Raw genomic sequence first — 21,851 nt, forward strand, 5'->3', positions numbered from 1 at the left:
CTCCTACAACTATTGTGGCTCAATCAGATTAAAAAGACAAAAAAAAAATCTTCACAGAGAGAGAGAGAGAGAGGGAGAGAAAACAGCGAGAGAGGGAAAGCACAATGTTGGCCCTGCTTTGAACACACACACAGAGCTCAGTCAGTCACAATGCTGTGGTTGTCTCTTCTCTGTATGGTTTAAAAAACTGCAAGCCAAGCAAATATTTTATTTCTGCTTTTTTCTCATTGTCTGCCTCTCTTTCAGTTTTCAGCCACCGCACAGAACCGTTAGTATTTAGGTCAGATGTCACTTTAAGAGCTTGTAGAAAAGACAACTGTTTTCACTTTTATATGGTGTAGATTTTTACTAGAGATGCACCAATTGGGAAAACCAGGGCTGATATCAACCTTTGTAAATAACAATTTTGCCAAATCCGATACTGATGTTTGTTTCATTATTTCTGTTGGTGTAAGTGTTCATGTTTGACCATAAATACAGGTCGGGGGATTTCATCTGCCCAATAAAAAACCTTGTCTCTGAATAAGTAGTTAGGTTTATTAGATTTCAGTGTTAAATTGATTTTGCTCAACAAATAAACCTCGGCTCATGCTACATTATTTGCTGATGTGCAGATGTCTGTCAAGAGGGTCGATATCGGCCTAGACCGATGATAAACTGGTGCATCCCTAATTTTTGCATGTAATTCTCCATTAAAAAACACACTTTTTAATTATAAATATACAGGATTGAGATTTGTGTCTTGCCGACACAGTTTGTTGCAGACAACCGGCAATTGCATATGGATAAACCGCCCGAGCATGGTCTGGGAAACACTATGCTGAAAACTGTTTCTCACTGTTGCATCTCTACACTGGAGCCGCCAAATATCAACAATCTAGTTTAACTACTTTTAGTATTTGAGCATGATTATTCCAGCTGCACAGAGCTGCACTAACATGGCTATGGACTCTTAGTTTCATCATCAGTCATAAGCAAAAAGCAACAAGCTGATGCTGCTGGTGTAAATGTAAGTTCATAACCTCATGTGGGCACTCATCTGGGTCAGTGTGGCTTTGTAGGCTGCGGCTCTACTGTTCGGTGTGTCAACACGCCGTCCCTTTTGTTTGTGTCTTGGCTCAGAAAAAAGCCACATTGCCTGGCATAAACACAGTCCCCCTGTCTGCCCACAATATCTGCAAGTCCACTTTGTCACACATGCACACATCTCAACAGCTACTCCCCCACTCTTGATTATAACCTACTCACGTTCTCAGTCCAAGGCCACTCCCTGATCCTGTAATGCTGGTCTTGTGCGGGGTTAGCAGCTGGGGAAGGTCAGTGACAGCTGGCATTCTGCAGCCTCACTGGAGCAAGTAGACCCAGGCCACTTACACTACATGGGGGCCAATTTGACAGCTGTGATGGGTTGGGTCTGTGGGAAATGATGCATTAAATGGTGCGGAATAGGAGTTGTGATCAAGAAAATCGAGGGACGAAGAGAAACATCTGAATATAATATGCATGGAGGTGTTTGAACAGAGTTTTTGTCTACTGGTATCTCCCCAGTGATGCTCCATTAAAGATTGCCTGCCCGCCTCAGCCACACAAAAAAAGATCTTTCTATGAATTATTCAGATGAGCAGTGATCAAAGACAGTAAAATAAATTGCCTTTAGCAGAGTTGACTCATGTAAAAATTCAGAGTATAACTGAGTCATTCTTCAGCACAGGATTCTGCATCAGAGAGGCGAGACTAATGCTCATCCCCCTTGCTTTACTTTAAGCTCCTCCAAGAAGTGACGGCTTGTTCTCTGAAACTTTTGTTCAATCCTTCCCCCTCTGAGACTCTCAAAGAAGCTTTGACTTCTTTATGCAACATCATCACTCAAATGGAGATGACATAACTAACGGCTGTTGCTCAGTTTTTCCTCTGAAATACTCGTGAAGATGGTGAAACGTGGAAGTGCGACAGAATTTCACATACATTCTATAAGAAAGGATATCATGCAACACCCTTCCTCGTTCATTTTCAAATAATCTGCAAGTATTAAAGGTCCCATATTCTGCTTTTTCTGGTTTTATTTGCTCTTTAGTGTGTTTTCCAAGTGTCCTGTGCATGTTTAGGCACATCTATGTGCAAAAATTCATAGTCCGCAGAAACGCGGCTTCTCCTACGTCCTCCTGTTAGCTGTAGCATTAGCTGCATGTAACGCTCGGTTCTAGCCCCCCTCGATAAAAATTTGTCAGTCCGACGTCATTGTCAGTGTGAGATCACTGATCTAAGCCCATTGGCTCGTTGTGGCAAGCCTAGCAGCTCATGTTGCACGCCCGTTAACTTCTGTAGCACGCCCACAATATGCCGTAGCCTGCGGTAGCACAGTAGTGCTAAGGTGCTAATGTTTATGCTCCCCTCAGACGGAGCCAGTGGCTGCATTCCCAATATGGTAAAAGAGGCAGGACATTTCCGAGACGTGTGCTGAGCAACTGACCAATAATGACAGAGTGGATCGGCAGACCAATCAGAGCAGACTTGGCCCACGTGGGGCTCTGCAGTGTGGGCTCAGCAGAGTGTAGCTGACGGACTCGGAGCGGAGAGGGAGCAAGGAGGAGCAGTACATGGAAACAGACACTTTTTTCGGACTTTATTCGGCTATTGTGAACGTACAAAAGTAGGAACATAGATTAAATATACGAACCCCAAAAAGGGCAGAATATGGACTCTTTAAGTGACAAGGCGTTCACTGGAAAGGGCTATTTTTAAATTCAACATTTAAATGAATAATGAATGGAACAACACTCTTGAGCATCTTAATTTCAGGATGAAGCAGCAGCTGCAGCACGAAGGTGAATTTCTCACTGCAGGATCTGCCTCTGTCAAGCACTAAGGCACAGTGTCCAGCTAGTGATTTTTCCGGGCAGAAAAGCGCTCGCTGTGCATTTGGGAATGTTTTGCAACATAACACTAGGTGGACACGGGGCCTGAGGTTGCCAAAATGTTTCTTAGATTCTCACATCAGCTCACTCTGACTTTCTGCAGAATAAATACGAGGAGGCTGGAGGAGAAACTCTGGGTGAAGTGGCTGTCTACGTTCACACATGCAGCTCCTCCTGGAACTATCAGGAGTTTTTCAGGGGTTTTCTGCAAGTGTGAAAGCCCTGTTCAGGTGTTTGAGACTGATGTTTTTGTCTGCGTGGTTTTGAAACATGTATCGGTAAGGCGGGATTTGACTAGAATTGGGTCCAAGTTTGTAATTCTGGTATCTTTACAACCCTGATGAGCAGTAAGGTAGAGGAAGTGGCTCATAAATACTGAGTCTAACACAGATTGTTGCAGTGCAGGTGTGTGGCTGGTGGTGCATCACGCTTTGTGATCCATGAGTAACCTCACAGCTGTCTGTGTGTGACCTGCATTTTTGTGTTGTACACCTCAGTGGCACAAACACATTATGTACCTTTTTTTTTTTTTACTGATCAGATTCTTTCATTCAAAGCTCTTTTAAAATATGTCTGCCTGCAGCTCTCCTGCTGTGTCAAAATATTTACAGAGCAGTTATCTAACATGCAGCTCACGCGCCTTCTTCAGTCACAGGAAATTAAAGGAAATGGCTTAAAGCTAAATTTAGGAGGTTGCTTTCCATTGTTGATATTTTAAGTGGCACCAACCTAAACACCCTCTCTCTTCTTTCTCCCCTCCTCTCAACAACAGGTATTAAATGAAGAGTGTGATCAGAACTGGTACAAGGCAGAGCTAAACGGGAAAGACGGCTTCATCCCCAAGAATTACATAGAGATGAAAGCTCATCCGTAAGTATTTCACATCCAAGAGTTTCTTTTCTGATGTTTTTTTAAATAGCATGTTTGTTCACTTTATGCTGGTGTTTCTCAAAGAAGTACGCGTACCCCTTAGAGAAGCTGCAGGCGTACATGAGATATGATTCCTATAATAAATATAATCTAACAAGTAGTGTTGTAGTCATGACCCACACTAACTGAGACCAAGACATGACCAAGACCAGAGTGCTCCGAGACCGAGACATTTAGGGATCGAGACCGAGTCTGAAGTCCCAAAGGCAGGGCGAGACTGAAACAAGACCAAGACCATAAATATCATGAAAAAGAGACCTTCAAAAAGTGTTTTCAAGACCAGTCTGAGTACTACAACACTACTACCAAGTTTGACTAAAACATGTGAATCTAGGATCAATTAATCCTAGATTCACATGTATGAACTAAATAAGAAGAAAGAGTAACATGAGGATTATGAGAGGGAACACAGTCGATGCCATTGTTTTAGTCGTGTCTTAAAAACCTTCAGCTGTGTCAGTTTTTTTAATTTCAGATGGTTAATGTGTTCCTCGGGTGCGTTCCTCTTACTGAGGAGGATGACTGTCCTCCATTTAACAGTTAAATGGTTGTTCCCTCCCCAGGCTTTGTGTTTCTGTATTGGCAGAAATAAGCAGCCACGTGAAGCCACCACATTTTTCAGCTACATGTTATTGTAAAATAAATAAAGATACTGTATCATACTTTTTATTTAAAGGTATTTTTATAGACATCAATTTTAACCAAATATATGCAAAATGGGGGCTGCACGGTGCTGCAGTGGTTAGCTCTGTTACCTCACAGCGAGAAGGTTCCTGGTTTGAATCCCCGTCTGACAGGAGTCTGCATGTTCTCCTCGTGCATGTGTGGGTTCTCTCCGGGTACTCCGGCTTCCTCCCACAGTCCAAAGACGTGCTCGTTAGGTTAACGGGTGATTTTTAAATTTCCTGTAGGTGTGAATGGTTGTCTGCTCTGTGATTGGCTGGCAAACAGTCCAGGGTATAACCCTGCCTCTCGCCCAATGACAGCTGGGATCGGCTCCAGCCTTCCGTGTCACTGAACGGGGTAAAGCGGTGTAGATGATGGATGGATATGCAAATGATCTGTGAGAACTTGACTGATTGGGAGCCTTAAATGAAAACGTTTAAGAACCACAGTGATGTCATACATTACATGTTTACATTTGTCCGTTTACCTGTCAAATAGATCTGTTCACATCCTGTTGGCTCCTATGAGACTTGATTTAATGTGATGCTGGAGTGTGTGTGTGTGTGTGTGTGGGGGTTGAATCCACTTCAGAGAACACTTGACAGGATCCTTAGAGGACGTTACCTCTGGACCGGCGCTCAGTGCCAGATTAGCTCTCTTTATTAGCGTCCTCGAGGCCTCTTACACTTAATTGCATATTGACCTTATTGCATCGTTGCAGGGTTGCTATCAGATGTTCCTTTCTGCAGGAGGGAGGTCACTGCATTGGTAGCAACAATCCTCCAGGGTGTAGAGCCTTTTATGGTTATGGGGAATCAATATGAAGCTGTACCTCCTCATGCAGTTCTAACACTGAACCTCTTATTATTATTATTATCTCTCGAATGAAGGCTCCCGGGGGGGTTAGCAGTTTTTATATTCCTTCTTGCAAAGTTTAATGTTTTTTTGCCAATCAGACTCAGAGCTGATCGTTTGCTCTTACTGACATTGTTCCCTTTTTTCTAGATCCTTGTGTTGTACTTACTCTCTGATGTACGTCGCTTTGGATAAAAGAGTCTGATAAGTGAATTGTAAAAGTATATATACAGAGAGACAGGAAGCATATACCATCAACTTTAGCATAGCATCCTGCAAATCCTTATTTTCTGTTTGGATTGTCTGCCTTAAGTACAAAACAAAATGGTGGAATAATCATTATTAAGAAACTCTTGAAATCACTCACTATTCACTGTTGTCTGAATTCTGAGTGCAAGCACAGGAGTAGAACAGGAGGGACAATTTCCAACATGGCTGCATGTGCTAACTAAGGCTTTCAAGAGTTGCAAATAAACCTCTTCAGTGGTCTGTGTTTGGTTTCATCATGTTCCACTGTCCACTTGAAATCCTGTTGAACAGCAGAACTTTTTATTCCAGCATCACAAACATGATCAAGCGTGTTGCTCATATATAATAATAATCCTTCAATAAAATCCTGTTTGTGCAGAATAGGAGACATGATTCTCTGATTCAGAACGGTGAAGCTGAAAAATAGTTTCACATCTTTTCACTGTTCGTTGAATATTCACGACTGCACGGTTCAGATTAACTGTGACTGGACGATGAAGCTGCAGGAGTTTGCTTCTGTCTCCCGTTGTGGTGACAATGAAGTGCTACCTGAAAGCACCATGAACACACACACACACACACATACAGCAGAGACACACACACACACATACAGCAGAGACACACACACACACACATACAGCAGAGACACACACACACACACACATACACATACAGCAGAGACACACACACACACACACACACACACACACACACACACACACACACATACAGCAGAGACACACACACTAACACATACAGCAGAGACACACACACACACACACACACACACACACACACACACACACACACACTAACACATACAGCAGAGACACACACACACACACAGCACACATACACACATAGCAGACATGCAAACACACACACAGCAGGCAGACACACACACACACACACGGGTGGTTGAGGCGTGCGTGCGTTGTGTACAGTAATGCCAAATGCCAGTCTCATCAGCCTCTTTCATCACTTTTATCAAACAGGGAAGACAGACTCTGCGTGCCTCTCTTGTTCTGCTGCCACAGACGCTAAGCGGATCAGGAGTTAGCCATTTCATTATTGATTTTCACCTTCGTGTAAAGGAGCCAAGATGTCATCTTTTGGCTGACTGTACTTTTTAATTATTTACACACGTAAAGAGCTTTCGCTGGCTTTGTCTCTCCCCCTCTCCATCCATCTTTATCACTCTCACTTATTCCCTCTGTCAGGACTTTCTCAGAGTCATACATTAGTTGATTGTGTGCTGCTAAAAATACATTAATGCCACTTATCTGTGTTTACATGTTTTTAAATCTCAAATAGATTCAACTGCTTTTTAAGAGGTTGAAAACACAGATGCTCCTGTGTGCCAGTTAAACATTTAACAGTTAGGATGATGATCATTTTTTGTATGTTTGCTTTGCCTCTATAATTAGTTAATGACTAATCTACTTCCTTGTTTAAAGTTGTCCTCACTTCCTGGTGTGTTGTTTCGCGGGAGGGAGACGCTCTCATTGGGTCCAAAAATCCCCCAAGAGTAAATCTTAACATATGTATTTCCTGGTTGTCAAAAAGTTTGATACTTGAATACTTTTTGATAGCGAGTGTTTTAAAACCTGTCTCCTTTTTTTAAGAGGACTTCCTTTTGTGTTACCATGGTATCCAAACAGGTGTGGATCATCTGATTGATCTCAAAGTTTAAGCGTCTGGTGTGCTATAAATGGAGCTCATGGTGTGTCCCCACTGCGTGGATCGGTGGCTTAGTGGTTAGCACGGTCATCTCACATCTGACTGCAGAGACAGGAGGTGTGATCTTTGCATGTTCACACACAATCCTCTGCAGCTTCCTCCCTCTGCCCACAGAATCACAGATTAGCTCAACTGAAACTCTTGGGCCTCCATTACATTCACAGAGAAATGGTTTTTAATTAAGATAACATTAAGAGGGGAACCAGTGGCCTAGTGGTCAGTGTGTGCACCCCATGTACGTAGACTAAAGTCGACCAAGTGGGCGGCTTGGGTTTGAATCCGACCTGTAGCTTCTTTTCTGCATGTCATTCCATAATCTCTCTCTCTACCCCCGATTTCTGACTCTCTCCGCTGTCCTGTCTCTAAAATAAAGGCATAAAAAGCGTTTCAGTTATCGACTCATAAGCTTTTATTTTGAAATAACATAAGGACCTTCTGGTTGATCGAATGTTATGAGCCTCAAAGTCTGTGAGTGTGCAGATTCTATGATTCCAGTCAAAGCAGGAAGAAAAAGGTTGCTTTGGGACGTCTGAGTCATTTCTAACTCGTATCTGTTTTCTGCACTCCCTCAGGTGGTTCTTCGGGAAGATTCCTCGGGCCAAAGCGGAGGAGATGCTCAACAAACAGAGGCACGACGGAGCCTTCCTCATCAGAGAGAGCGAGAGTGCACCAGGAGACTTCTCCCTCTCTGTGAAGTAAGCAGCTCCACACCGATGCACCACACAGAACATGATTCACTCTCACACTTGTTGTCTATAAATACAGTCCAACATTATCCTTGTATCAGAGCACGGCTCCCCTGTGACTGAGCAGGTTCACAAGTTTCCATACCCGGTGTATCTGAGTCATCAGTGCAGCCTCTTCCTTATTCCTGTGGAGTCTCGCTGCCGCCCTCTGCTGTTCCTCCTGATATCATCGTTTGTGCTCTTTGGACGTCAGCTCTGAGTTCCTGTTTTAGCTGACACGCACAAGACTCATTTCCTCTTATCTGACTCTCCCAAAAGTATCCACAGTTCACGGCCGTTTAACATGTAAAGTAACTGTGGGTCCTAATAACTCTCTGTGACCGTCCTGATTTCTCTTAGTCAAATGAATCAGCCGGTAACAGTCTGACAGTCAGTGCAGGCTGACTAACAGTCTGCTACAGACACGCCTCGAGCACTAGATAAGTGGTCTTATTGTCTGACTTTCAAGCTTCATTTGCCTACAAAATAACATTTTTTTAAACTCCTCTTTCATCTCCTTTATGAGAGAGAATGAACACAAATACCCTAAACTAAAAAAACAGTACAACATTAAATTAAAGACACAAAAAGCAGCCCTACTAACACTCAAGTCTGTTCATCTGTCAGTTCCTCATTTTGTGTTCAGAGTCTTAAAAACATTTTCCAGAACTTGCCACATTTGTTTTTGTAGATCAGCTGATCTTTTTAAGAGAAAAGTAAAAAGTGATTCCTTTCAACTACTGGAAGTTAAACAAGTCGTCAGCTGCTTCCACGAGAAGGCAGTGCAGCGTTTAGCCTCCAGAAAGGCGGGCACGCTGCACCATGGGAATTTTTTTTTAAATCATCGGAAAGAGATTAAAACTCTAGTGGCTAAATTGGCTGCTCGTCCAGTCGATGATATCTGGATGGGTTTTGTTTTGCTTCTACCGAGAGGAAACCTCCATAGTTGAAAAATGAACCAGATGCTGAAGTGTGAAATCCTGCAGTTCCTGGAGTGTCCACTAGAGGCTGGCTGCAGAAGCACAGGAAGTCTCATACACACCCATTCTAAAAAGCCTGTTGAAGAGGAACCTCTTCACCAATAAATAAATTGCTCAGATCCAAAAAAAGATCTTTTAAAACCGTTCATACTCTTAATCTTTTTGCTGAAGACCCCCTCCTCTCCTCTCCTCTCACCTTTTCTCTCTTTTTGACCTCGTCCAGGTTTGGAAACGACGTCCAGCACTTCAAGGTTCTCCGCGACGGCGCCGGAAAGTATTTCCTGTGGGTGGTGAAGTTTAACTCCCTCAACGAGCTGGTGGACTACCACCGCTCCACCTCGGTCTCTCGCAATCAGCAAATCTTCCTGCGAGACATCGAGCAGGTCCCCCAGGTAAGAACGGACACACGGGATTAATCGTGATGAAGTCGTTATGTCACATGGCTGATTTGTCTCGATTCATTCAGGCGTCTTCATGGCGCCCTGATCAACCCGCTAACACGTCTCCTCTGTCTCCTAATTTCACAGCATCCAACATACGTGCAGGCGCTCTTTGACTTCGACCCGCAGGAGGAAGGGGAGCTGGGTTTCCGACGCGGCGACTTCATCCAAGTTTTGGACAACTCTGACCCCAACTGGTGGAAAGGAGGCTGCCACGGGCAAACGGGCATGTTCCCCCGCAACTACGTCACGCCCGTCAACCGGAACATGTAAACAGACCATTCAAACAACAACAACAACAACAACAACAACAACAACAGCAACCACCACCACCACCACCACCACCACCACCATCATCATCCTTCTCGATCTCATCAGCCCCCATCCAACCCTCCAAAAAAAACAAAAAAAACACCACCCCTCCACCCTCCTCGCCATCCCGCGATAACAGGAGCAGACAGGAAGAAGGCGAACAGCCGAAAGAGGTAAAGCAGGAGTAGTGCTGTCGTAGGCGTCGCTGTGTGGGTGGCAGCTGAAGCAAAAAAAAAATCAACTCTTACCTGCGCTGAGAGCGTTCACCTCGCCAGTGAAACGCCTCGGCGAGGATTGAACCGTCTTTGAGGGAAATCTAAAAATGCAGAGAAACTAAAGAGTAGTGCAACCAAGCGTGAAGATAACCAAATGATTCTACCGCTCCCCACAGCTGCTTCTCTCCTCTCCCTAACTTCTTAACATTCTGCCTTTTCTTTTGTCTTTTTTTGTTTTTCTTTCTTTGCCGCATGTTGTTTTTTAATCACCTAAATGATGAAATGCCTACCGATAAATCCTAACTCTGTTTTAAAGAAAAAAAATGTTAAAATATGAAAAAAAAAGAAGAAGAAGAAATGGTTTTAAAAAAAAATGTACAAAAAGACGAGAGAGAGGAAAACATGATGCAATCTACCGTACAGCGAGTTTCCATGAGATCTTTGAACACGTGAGCAGTGTACATCGGCCGCCGGCTGTATAAATAAATCAACTATAGAGAGAATCCATTTTTAAGAATATATATTATATATTTGTATGTGTTTGTCTGTTTTACCTCTCATCACAAATTGTATTTTTTTCCATTTGTAAATTATGTTCAATCTTTCAGTCAGTCTGGATGCGACCTCGTAGCTCTACGACGTCGCTCTTTTTGTTTTTCCTTTCTGAATCGATCTGAGGGCTCTCGGATAAAAAAATAAAATAAAATAAAAACAGCGTGAAATTTAAGGGGGTCATCAAAAAAGTTCCATTGGAAGAGGTTTCTCTTGTGGTTAATGCGAGGAAAAGTAGTTTAGTTCTCCGAGAGGAAGCTAAACGTGAACCCGGAGCTCAAGTTGACCAGCGAGTCGAGAGCGAGAGCCGCCTTCCTTCCAAGCCAATGTATTTATTGCAGCCATTTTCTTCTGGGGCGGTGAATGTAGCCGACTGAGTCCACAGACGTGACCATGAGGGAAGCGAGGTCGGAGAACTGAACTACGCAACCATGCAAGGGATTTTTAAACCAACAAGACATGCTGAGACAAACGTCATGTTTCTAAAGAGAGAGAGAGACGTGTGAGGATATGTACGGGTAGTCGACGGCGTGCATATTCACAGAAACCTTTCATTACATGCATGCATACGCAGACGCTCTCCTCCTTGTTATACCTGCACGTAGCAACGAGGCCGAGTCTGGATAATCACTTTGTGTAATCACCGGTGCAGATCTGCAGCTGGCACAGATGAACAGTTCAGAAAAACTGAGAGATTGTCTTTTATGCTAAAAGTCGAGAGATCAGCGTTAATTATGTAAAGTTTTTTTTTCTTTCTCGTCCTTCTGTTTTGTGTCCAATGTGGCGTGAGGTCAAGCACTTTTTTTTGTCAAACATTTTGATTTTCTGGTCCCGTGCGTGCGTGTTTACCGTGTCTGTGTTTATTTTATTTTCCTTCCAGTTTGTGTTTTCTTGTTCTCTCTGGATAGTGCCTTTCTCTCTGGTGTTTCAGTGTCTCCGACCTGCTACTTTGAGCCCCCCCCCCCTCCCTTTAATGGGGCCCTGCCAGTCCTGCAGTGAGAAACAGTGTACATAATCCAACCTGCCCCCCCCCCTCCCCTCAGCGCCCCCCTCCTCCATCACCCCGCCTTCACCTTTATCCTCACCAACATGGAACTCTTCTTATTTAAGTGTCTCTTGCCTCGTCTTACCTAATGATACTGTTTTGTTTTTTTGCTCTTTTTTTATTTGCATTTGTTTTTTTGTTTTTTCAATTAATAAAATGCAATTATTAAAAAAATGAATCATTTTGTGTCGTCTGTTTTCCTAGAATCATAACCCCCCCCCCCCCGAGCAGTGATTCTCTCACTCAGTTCATCATGTTCAGCAGATTCTCCCTCAAAGTCCAGCTCCTTTGTCTAGTGTGAGTGCTCCGTCCTTGGTCCTGGCCCGGTTGGAGGAGGTGGACTTCAGCACACTACAGTTGCTCATGCATGAGAACCGACCCTGTATCCAGATGTGTGGAGTCTGGTGTGTGGGATGGATTGCATGGTCCAGGGTCCGAGGACCGGAGGGTTTCAGGACGAGTGCAAAGAGGGATTGATAAGTGAGGAGGAGGATTTTCTGTTGGATTCTGGATCTAATTGGGAGCCGGTGCAGGTGGATTTGTGGGCCCGGTCCCTTGTATTTGTAGTACTTTAAATCGGTCTTGGTCTTAAGACCGCTTTTTGATGGTCTTGGTCTCGTCTAGGAATCTAAAGGCAGTTTCACTCAGCCTTGTCTCGGTCTCAGACTGGGAGGAATTCTGATTTTAAATCAAGACCACCACTGATTGGCTATTTTTCAGTGATATTTATGGTCTTGGTCTTGTCTCGGTCTCGGTCCCTAGATTTAGATGTCTTGGGTGCTCTCTGGTCTTGATCATGTCTCTGTCCTGGTTATTGTGGTCTTGACTACATCACTACCGGTCCCTTTTACTGCAGCATAGTGGAAGTCCTCCAGAAACCAGAGCAGGGGCAGAGAGTCTGTGTTTTTTTTGTTTTTTTTTAGCTAAACGCCCCCACAGGACACATCAGATGAAACCAGAGAGTCTCTCGTACTTTTCTGATGATGATGATGATGATGTGCACGTGTCAGTTGAGCTGAGGAAGCAGCGAAGAGGAAGTCGATGTTATTTCTTGAAGAGCAGCCTCAGGGTGCTCTGTCTGCAGCAGCTCACTGAGATCTTTAACATCACGTTAGCCTCGGTCTGCTGCACCGTCTGCTCCACATTTGGACTTTTAGCACTCACAGAAACACTTTAGCTCTCCTCTCTAATCTGGAGCCTCTCTGCCTCCATTTCTGTCACCGTCGGCCTTCAAGCAGATTCTGTATCATCAGCGTCACTGTCACTACCCCGGCCCTCTCATCCAGAATATATTCCAGTTTTTAAAAGCATCAGCAGCCCCGGGGCTCATATTCATGTTTTTATATTAACTCATGATGTAAGGAATGATTCTTCCCTGTTGATCACTGGCAGAAAAGGCAGATGTCTAAATAAAATGAGGAGGTTTCTGCTAGACGATGTAAACAGTTTTAGATAACACGTCTCTAATGATAGTGGAAGTGATTAGATGACCTCTGCCCCCGGGGGTTTGGCCTCTCACGCTTGATGAAGCGGTCTGCCATATGCTGCTGCTATGATAGTGGACTAAAGCTGTGACAGAGGTCAGAGCTGCTCTGCGCTTTGTTTCGACATGAGAAGATGATGATGTGAGGATTTGCAGGGGAGGAGTAAACATTGTGGTGCAGAGTTGAGAAGATTAGAATCAGTGTGTGAGCAAGCGACCTGTTTGTGGTCGGTTATTTCAGTTCAGACTCATGACTTTGACTTTTATGGCAAGATGCAGCGTGAGCACACTTTGATGATTTGATCGGTTTTAGGGAAATGCATCTGCAGGAGAATGAAGGGCTGGTTTAAAAAATGGCGCTTTTGATTGCTTTAATCAACAACAACAAAAAACGCTGCTTCCTTGGGCAGGGCAAGAGAGGTGACCAATCAGATTCCAGGGGATAGACGGTGCCGCCCTTTGTCAAGGTTGCATTATGGAGGTATTGTGTATGTAGTCACCACTGGACAGTTAAGCTGTTTTCACACATGCACTCCAGACATTTCTAGATTATTTTAGGAGAACTGCCCCCCCAAAATCCTCCTGATCTGGTTGTTCACACATGCACCTCACAGGGAATAAAGGTCACCACCCCCCCTCCCACTGGCACCAGGTGAATTCTCCTGATTATATCCTGCTGCACTCTCACATCACCTCACTCTGACTTTCTGCAGAATAAATACGAGGAGGCTGGAGGAGAAACTCTCAAACATTCAGCTGTGCCAAAAAAACTTCAGGAGTTTTGTGCGAGTGTGAACAAGTCTTTGTTTAGACAGTATGCGCCTCAAACAACCACCAAAAAAAAAGATGTAAGATGACTACAAAGAGATTCAAAAGGAAGCAAAGAGTACCACAAAGTACTGAGAATAGACAGCAAAGACATAAAGGGGATACAAAAATGACAAATCACAAACAAACATTTTAGAAATGATCACAAATGTTTAAAACATCTACAAAGACAACTTGTGTCCTCTGTGTGATCGGCACGAGGGTTATCAGATCATTTTGTGTCGACTGCAGTGAGCGTGTGGTTTATCTGGCATGCAAAGGTTCAGACTTTCCGCTCCCTGATGCTGTCAGGGTCAGAAAAGGTGCCAATTAGAGATCAAGCTGCAGTTGGGTTTGAGGCCTGATCTTTACCAGGACACCAGACTACTACATTTGTAACTGTGAAAATGTCTCACAAACACCAAGAACACATTTAGAAACAGTCTTCCACCACCTGCCATTATCCCCCTCATGTTCACACTGACCTGACCTCTCTGCACTTTACTGTCAGCCATTTATGTGACACTGCTGCCACCTGCTGGAGGATCACAGCACTGCCGATACAACGTCATCTTTCAGAGGAGGATGAAAAACATGACTCCTAATGTGTTGGTAATAATTAATACTAGTCATAAATCATTTGTATTTTGCATATGACGATATGAGTAAGGAATATTTAAACTTTATTGTCCCTAAGAGGGAAATTTGTTCTGACAGCTTTGCACAGTGGGTGCTCAGGTATAAACAGGTAACACAGGAAGAAACACAAACAATGAAAGAGGCCGATTCAGAATTTTTATTGTCCCACAAGAGGACATTTGTTTTGCAGCAGGAGCACACAGAATGCAAGACACACAAGGACAACATCACCGTAAAACATAGACCAAAACAAATCAGGAAATCCAGGTCAGAGTCCTGGATCTCCGACCTGATGGCAGAAAAGAGAAGAGTTGGGTTGAGTGGGTGAGAAGGTTTTGGGTTAAGGAAGACCAGTGAGTTTTGAAGCAGTATTTGTGATACTGGAGAGTTTATTTTTAGCATGTTGAAGAAACAGGGTGAGCAGGAGAGGAGGATGCTTTCATACAGAAGTAACAGGAGGTGAGGTGAAATGTGAGTGTCCGTGGTGTGTTGATCAAAGCTGAGTGTACTGTCCTGGGTCAGTCCGGGATATTTGAAGGACTGTAATGCCGGAAGTTGAACGGTAGAGGGCGCTAGTTCATTACTTTACAACAGTTTAAAGTGAGCCAGAGATTACAGATCATAGACCGTAAATATGAGTTGGGAGTTTGCAGCAGATGATATGTTTAATTGTATCACTAAAAGGGGAATTAATTGTTTAAAAAAAAAAAGAATAAATAGTTCGTTGTCGGCAGGATTCGAACCTGCGCGGGAAGATCCCAATGGATTTCTAGTCCATCGCCTTAACCACTCGGCCACGACAACACATAAAACATAATAATGTTTCCATACATATTAAACGTGGATTTAATTTAAATACCATGATCGTAATCTGTTCCAATTAAATAGACGAAAAAACAAAAACAGACGAAAACAGCTCTACTAATCTCTAAACATTTCGACACAACATTAAAGGTGACATCTCCTCCTCTTCTTCTTCAGTGTAAATAAGTCTCAGAGCTCCTCAAAACATGTGTGTGAAGTTTCTTGTTCTAAATCCACTCTGATCCTGTATTTGATCATGTCTATAAACCCCTCTATTTCAGCCCTGCTCAGAACAGGCTGTTTCTGTGTCTGTACCTTTAAATATGTAAATGAGCTGTGTCTGACCACGCCCCCTCTCTGGAAGGGCTTGGGTGTCTCGGTCTTTCTCGCTCCATGTCCTATTGTTTACGGTGAGAAGGCAGACTCAGAGGGCAGAACAAACACCTAGCTGTGGGAGTGTCACCCACCTGGGGGAGGGGCTACTGCCTTTTGTGATGTCATGAAGAGAGGATGGACTTTTCTCATCATTGGGGGGATTGTAGACGGACTAGAGACACATGTTAGAGTTAGAGAAACATGGAGAAGAGGCTGGCTGCAGAAGCACAGGAAGTCACATACACACCCATTCTAAAAAGCCTGTTTTTACAGCAGAGATTAACATGTTTACAGCCTGGTTCAAAAAACCAAATAGGTGTGATTAGCTCATATCTCGATGGACACGCACTGTACGGGGGGTGAATGTTTTGATGACTCATCAGTTTTGATTTGAAGAAGGATAAGAGTTATTCACAATAAGGCGTGTAGCTGACCTGATTGACAGGTGGGCGCGGTGTAACGGTTTGTCAGGAGGTTTAAAACCCGCCTCAGCTCCAGCTCTCAGCATGTCCAGCATGGAGACCGCCATCCATGGGACTCCAGCGCCCCCTGCAGGAACAGACGGGTGACGTCACTCAGGCCTCAAAACATAGCACCTCATCAGAATAACAAACTATGGAACTGTGATTGTAACGTACATGACGCACACACAAACATACTCTGCACTTTGACATCCTTTACATCTTTCTATATTTTGTATATATTTATTTTATTGTTACGTTTGAGTGTTATTATAACATGGCTTGCAGAACAGTCATTACTGTACATGTCACTGCACACCTGTATGAGCATGTGACAAATTCTCTTGAATCTTGATCTTGGGGGGTCAATCGGATCTCAAGGGGGGCCCATGCCACCCCTCCGGACAATCCTCTGGACATGCCCCTGTACCCCTGACCAGCAATACAGTTAAGGTAATTGCAATCATCATTTGGACTGACATGAACTCGCTTCCTCTCCTTTCTTAAGGTGGTAGTTTGACTTTTTGTTGTTTTGTTTGTCTGTTTTACTGCATTGTAAAAATAAAATATGTTAGACTGAGTGTATGAAAAAACACTTTCTTCAATTAAAGAAGATATCTATGGAAGCCCATTTCCGCCAGTAAAAAAAATAATAATGAAAATAATAAAGGCTCATAATTTTATCTCATAATTTCGACTTCTTATCTCATAATTATGACTTTATATCTCATTATTTCGACTTCTTATCTCATAATTATGACTTTATATCTCATTATGACGACTTTATATCTCATTATTGACTTTATATCTCATAATTGTGACTTCTTATCTCATTATTATGACTTTATATCTCATTATTTTGACTTTATATCTCATTATTATGACTTTATATCTCATAATTATGACTTTATATCTCATTATTATGACTTTATATCTCATTATTTTTACTTTATATCTCATAATTATGACTTTATATCTCATTATTTTTACTTTATATCTCATAATTATGACTTTATATCTCATTATTATGACTTTATATCTCATTATTTTGACTTTATATCTCATAATTATGACTTTATATCTCATTATGACGACTTTATATCTCATTATTATGACTTTATATCTCATTATTTTTACTTTATATCTCATAATTATGACTTTATATCTCATTATGACGACTTTATATCTCATTATTATGACTTCTTATCGCATTATTATGACTTTATATCTCATTATTTTGACTTTATATCTCATAATTATGACTTTATATCTCATTATGACGACTTTATATCTCATTATTATGACTTTATATCTCGTAATTTCGACTTTATATCTCATTATTATGACTTTATATCTCATAATTGTGACTTCTTATCTCATTATTATGACTTTATATCTCATTATTATGACTTTATATCTCATTATTATGACTTTATATCTCATAATTATGACTTTATATCTCATTATTATGACTTTATATCTCATAATTGTGACTTCTTATCTCATTATTATGACTTTATATCTCATTATTTTGACTTTATATCTCATTATTTTGACTTTATATCTCATAATTATGACTTTATATCTCATTATTATGACTTCTTATCGCATTATTATAACTTTATTATTTTCATTTTTATTTTTTTAACTGGTGGAAATGGGCTTCATACATATCGGTACTTAAACTATGAAACTAACTGTGAGTAATTTTTCCCTCGTTGTTGCCATCGAGCTGCAAACAGTGTAACCACGTGACCTCGGCGGTGCGGGAGCTGCTGTTTGTTCAGAGAGGAGAAAGAAAGATGGCGGCTCTAGAAGAACCGAAACGGGACGCCGGGCTAACGTTTTGAGCTCTCGCAGCCGGAGAGACATCAGGGCTTCTCGGGGACACGACACCGTCTGAACCCTCACCCCTCCAGCTCTGTTGGGGTGCAGTTTTCGCTCGCGTTGGTGCAGGCTAAAGAAACGCAAAAATTGGGACAATAAAATAATCTGTGTCGCTGATCATGAGAGGGAAGCGGGGCAGGCCGCCCAAACCTCCGCAAGCTGAGGAACCGTCTCCTACCACGGCCCGGGGCTTACGACCCAGGAGGAATCTGAAGCCCAGGCCGAGGGACAGCGGGGACGAGGACGTGGAGAGCCCCACACGGGAGCCCGCTAAGACCTCCAGAAAGAGGAAACGGGGATCCGGGACGTCCACACGGGGACGGGGACGAGGCAGAGGCGGCGGCGGGGTCGGGAGAGGAGGCAGAGGGGGTCGCGGAGGAAGACGCACCGCCGCCTCCAAAAAAGTGGTTTACGACGACCATGAGAGCGACGAGGACGACGACGCTGTCAGCCTGAGGTCCGAGGAGGACGAGTTCATCGAGGAGGAACCCCAGTCCGAGGAGGATGAGGGCCTCAAAGAGGACTCGGACTGCCTGGAAGAAGATGTGCTGGACGGGGAGGAGGAGGAGGAGGAGGTGGAGGAGGATGCGAGCTTCTGCACAGAGAGCAGCTTCAGGAGTCAGAGCACACACACCAGCACTCCGGGTAAATACACACTCAATCAGGCCTCATCCTGCAACACATCGTTTATCACATGCACCCCGAAAAGACCCCGAAAAGACCCCGACGGTGTTTGTTTGTGCAGCACAGGAAGCAGATCTGTTATTGTTCAAAATGGAGACTGTATGAACACAGGCCGCGGTCATTAATGCTGCTGCAGGTGAACTCAAAACACACCTGTACCCCCTCACGTTACCTGTTTATCACAACCTCAAATCAAGCCTTTTAAACAAACCTCACACATATAGAAAAACAGCTTTAAAAGATTCTTATTCTGCAGATTAAGATGCGAAGAAATCAAAAGCAGCTGCTAGCATGCTAACGTTAGCATGACAAATTAGCATGCTGTCATCTTTATGTCAATAATAACAACATAACGATACATTAAGTGACTGTGTGAGTGTGTATGTGTGTGTGTGTGTTTAGCTACTATAAGTGCTCATCACTGCTTTATTTTTTACACAACTAATTAATTAAATTCTTAATTGAAGCTGATTAGAAAACAGGGAGCTAACTGACTTAGCTTCCTTAGCTTCCTTAGCTCTCCTCTGACAGCTTTCTAATTTAGTAACTTCCAAAGACTGCTGCTGCACAAACTGAGTGTTTATGTTGTTAAAGTGGAGCATAACAAGAGCAGGGGGTTAAATGTGTTTCCTAAAGTGAATATCTCCAGTGTTATCCAGCCTGACAGATGATGTTGTCCTGCAGCAGCTTCTGATGACAGTAGCCATGTGTTCAACCGGCTCACAGTGAAGTTACACAACCACAAGTTACCTCCAAGTTCAAAACCTTCACACTTTATCTCTCTTTGTATGACTTCTTGAGTTATAAAATCATGATATGTGTGACGCTTTCTTCCTGAAGTTAAAGAATTGTACCTGAATAATTTTAAAAATGTGACTAACAATATAAACAGCTGACAGTTTAAGATCTCTATGCAGGAAGTGTCTCAAAACAACAGAAGAGAAGAAGTTTATGGTTGTTTTTCTCGCTCTTTCATACCATATGTCAGCATCAGGGTTGTCACGGTGCAAGATTTTAAAATTTCGATACAGCTTTAGTATAAATGAAATGATATCCAAGCCTGTTTGAAACCACGGCAACGACAACACATGACCTGGACGTCGTTCATTTTCTTGTTTTCAGTGACAAATAAAAGTAAGAAAACTCCCTCTTAATGTCAAGATTTAAAAGATATGGGCAGCTTATGCCTGAAGATGTGTTTGTTTTTAAGATAAAATAAGATAATCCTTTATTTATCCCACAACGGGGAAATGTACAGTGTTACAGCAGCAAAGACTGAAAACAGAAAGTGAACACAGTACAATTTAAATATAAAATAAAAATTAAGAATGTACAAAAAAAATAGATTTAAAACATAGATCAGCTATTTGACAAAAGTGTAGTCCGTAATATTCAGTGTAACACAGACATGCACATAAAGTATAACATGTTATTGCACAAAGTGGATTTGATAAATATAATATAACATTAATAAAACATTAATATAACATTATTATAACATTAATATAACATTATTATAACATTAATATAACATTATTATAACATTAATATAACATTAATAAAACATTATTATAACATTAATAAAACATTAATATAACATTATTATAACATTAATATAACATTATTATAACATTAATATAACATTATTATAACATTATTATAACATTAATAAAACATTAATATAACATTATTATAACATTAATATAACATTATTATAACATTAATATAACATTATTATTGCACAGAGTGAATTGTCCAGTTGTGTGTTTTGTGATCTACTGGGAGCAGGCTTGGTTAAACAGTCTGACTGCAGCAGGAAGGAAGGACCTATCAGGCTTCAGTACTTCCTGTTTCGATGGATCATTAGAATAAGAGATTATAAAGTTTAAATCTTGTTGGATCCTGAGTTTCATGTACATCAGAGTTTTTTTTATTCCAGTAAACTTTTATAATTTGTGTCTCTTTCAGGGAAGAAGAAAGGACGGCCGCGGCCTCGCACCCCCGTCCTGGAGGAGGAGAAGATCCCCCCCCTCGTTCTCCCCGACTCCTCGGAGGACCTCCTGGTGACGAAGGAGGAGATGCTCAACGCCACCTCCATCTACGAGGTGCTGAGGAACTTCAGCACGGTTCTGCGTCTGTCCCCGTTCCGCTTCGAGGACTTCTGCGCGGCGCTCGTGGGACAGGAGCAGTGCACTTTATTAGCAGAGACGCACATTTCCCTCTTGAAGGTCATCCTGCGCGAGGAGGACTCGTCCAACACTACCTTCGGCCCCGCAGACCTCAAAGACAGCGTCAACTCCACGCTGTACTTTATAGACGGCATGACGTGGCCCGAGGTGTTGCGGGCGTACTGCGAGAGCGACCGGGAGTACCACCACGTGCTGCCCTATCAGGAGACGGACGAGTACCCGTACAGCCCGCTGGAGAGTAAGATCAAGGTGCTGCAGTTTTTGGTAGACCAGTTCCTCACCACCAACATCGCCCGCGAGGAGCTGATGTCCGACGGGAGCATGCAGTACGACGACCACTGCCGCGTGTGTCACCGCCTCGGCGACCTGCTGTGCTGCGAGACCTGCTCGGCGGTTTACCACCTGGAGTGCGTGAAACCCCCCCTGGAGGTCGTCCCGGAGGACGAGTGGCAGTGTGAGATTTGTGTGGCGCACAAAGTGCCCGGGGTCACGGACTGCGTGTCAGAGGCGCAGAAGAACCGGCCCTACATCCGCCAGGAGCCAATCGGATACGACCGCCACCAGAGGAAATACTGGTTCATCAACAGAAGGATTATTGTGTAAGTTACAAGAACCAGAAAACTTAAACTTCCAAGGTTTATTTCAGGACTTTTTACAACTTTTTATTAGGGATGGGACAGTGGATAGAGTCGGATGTTGGGGAGAGAGAGAGTAGGGACAGACATGCAGGAAAGGAGCCACAGGTCGGATTTGAACCCAGGCGGCACACACTAACCACTAGACCACCGGCGCCCCCCAAGAAGTTTCATATCCATATGATTCAACAGCAGCGCAACTACAATAGAAGCTTCAGACACCGAGTAATGACTCGTTTCTTAATTTTAGTTTCCAAAAAACT

At 42.9% G+C, this 21,851-nt stretch overlaps 2 protein-coding genes and 1 non-coding gene across 6 annotated transcripts in view; 2 read left to right on the forward strand and 1 right to left on the reverse strand.

Annotated features, from left to right (window-relative positions):
• grb2b (growth factor receptor-bound protein 2b) overlaps nt 1-11,802 on the forward strand; it is a 33,336-nt gene extending 21,534 nt beyond the window's left edge. Inside the window, exons 3-6 of the mRNA XM_061065300.1 lie at nt 3,688-3,785; nt 7,928-8,050; nt 9,284-9,452; nt 9,588-11,802. Of these exons, the coding sequence (XP_060921283.1) occupies nt 3,688-3,785; nt 7,928-8,050; nt 9,284-9,452; nt 9,588-9,773 (576 nt within the window). The 3' untranslated portion in view covers nt 9,774-11,802. The remainder of the gene's footprint in view (nt 1-3,687; nt 3,786-7,927; nt 8,051-9,283; nt 9,453-9,587) is intronic.
• Nucleotides 11,803-15,275: 3,473 nt separating this feature from the next.
• trnas-aga (transfer RNA serine (anticodon AGA)) lies at nt 15,276-15,357 on the reverse strand. The gene has a single exon. It is a non-coding gene; the product is annotated as a tRNA-Ser (tRNA).
• Nucleotides 15,358-17,957: 2,600 nt separating this feature from the next.
• LOC132954345 (nucleosome-remodeling factor subunit BPTF-like) overlaps nt 17,958-21,851 on the forward strand; it is a 35,526-nt gene continuing 31,632 nt past the window's right edge. Inside the window, exons 1-2 of one of the 4 annotated variants that reach the window (XM_061026882.1) lie at nt 17,958-18,725; nt 20,733-21,552. In XM_061026882.1, the coding sequence (XP_060882865.1) occupies nt 18,200-18,725; nt 20,733-21,552 (1,346 nt within the window). In that variant the 5' untranslated portion in view covers nt 17,958-18,199. The remainder of the gene's footprint in view (nt 18,726-20,732; nt 21,553-21,851) is intronic. The other 3 variants (XM_061026881.1, XM_061026884.1, XM_061026885.1) reach the window with 3 other exon arrangements.

Source organism: Labrus mixtus, chromosome 20, assembly GCF_963584025.1.
Source record: "Labrus mixtus chromosome 20, fLabMix1.1, whole genome shotgun sequence".
Lineage (NCBI taxonomy): Eukaryota > Metazoa > Chordata > Actinopteri > Labriformes > Labridae > Labrus > Labrus mixtus.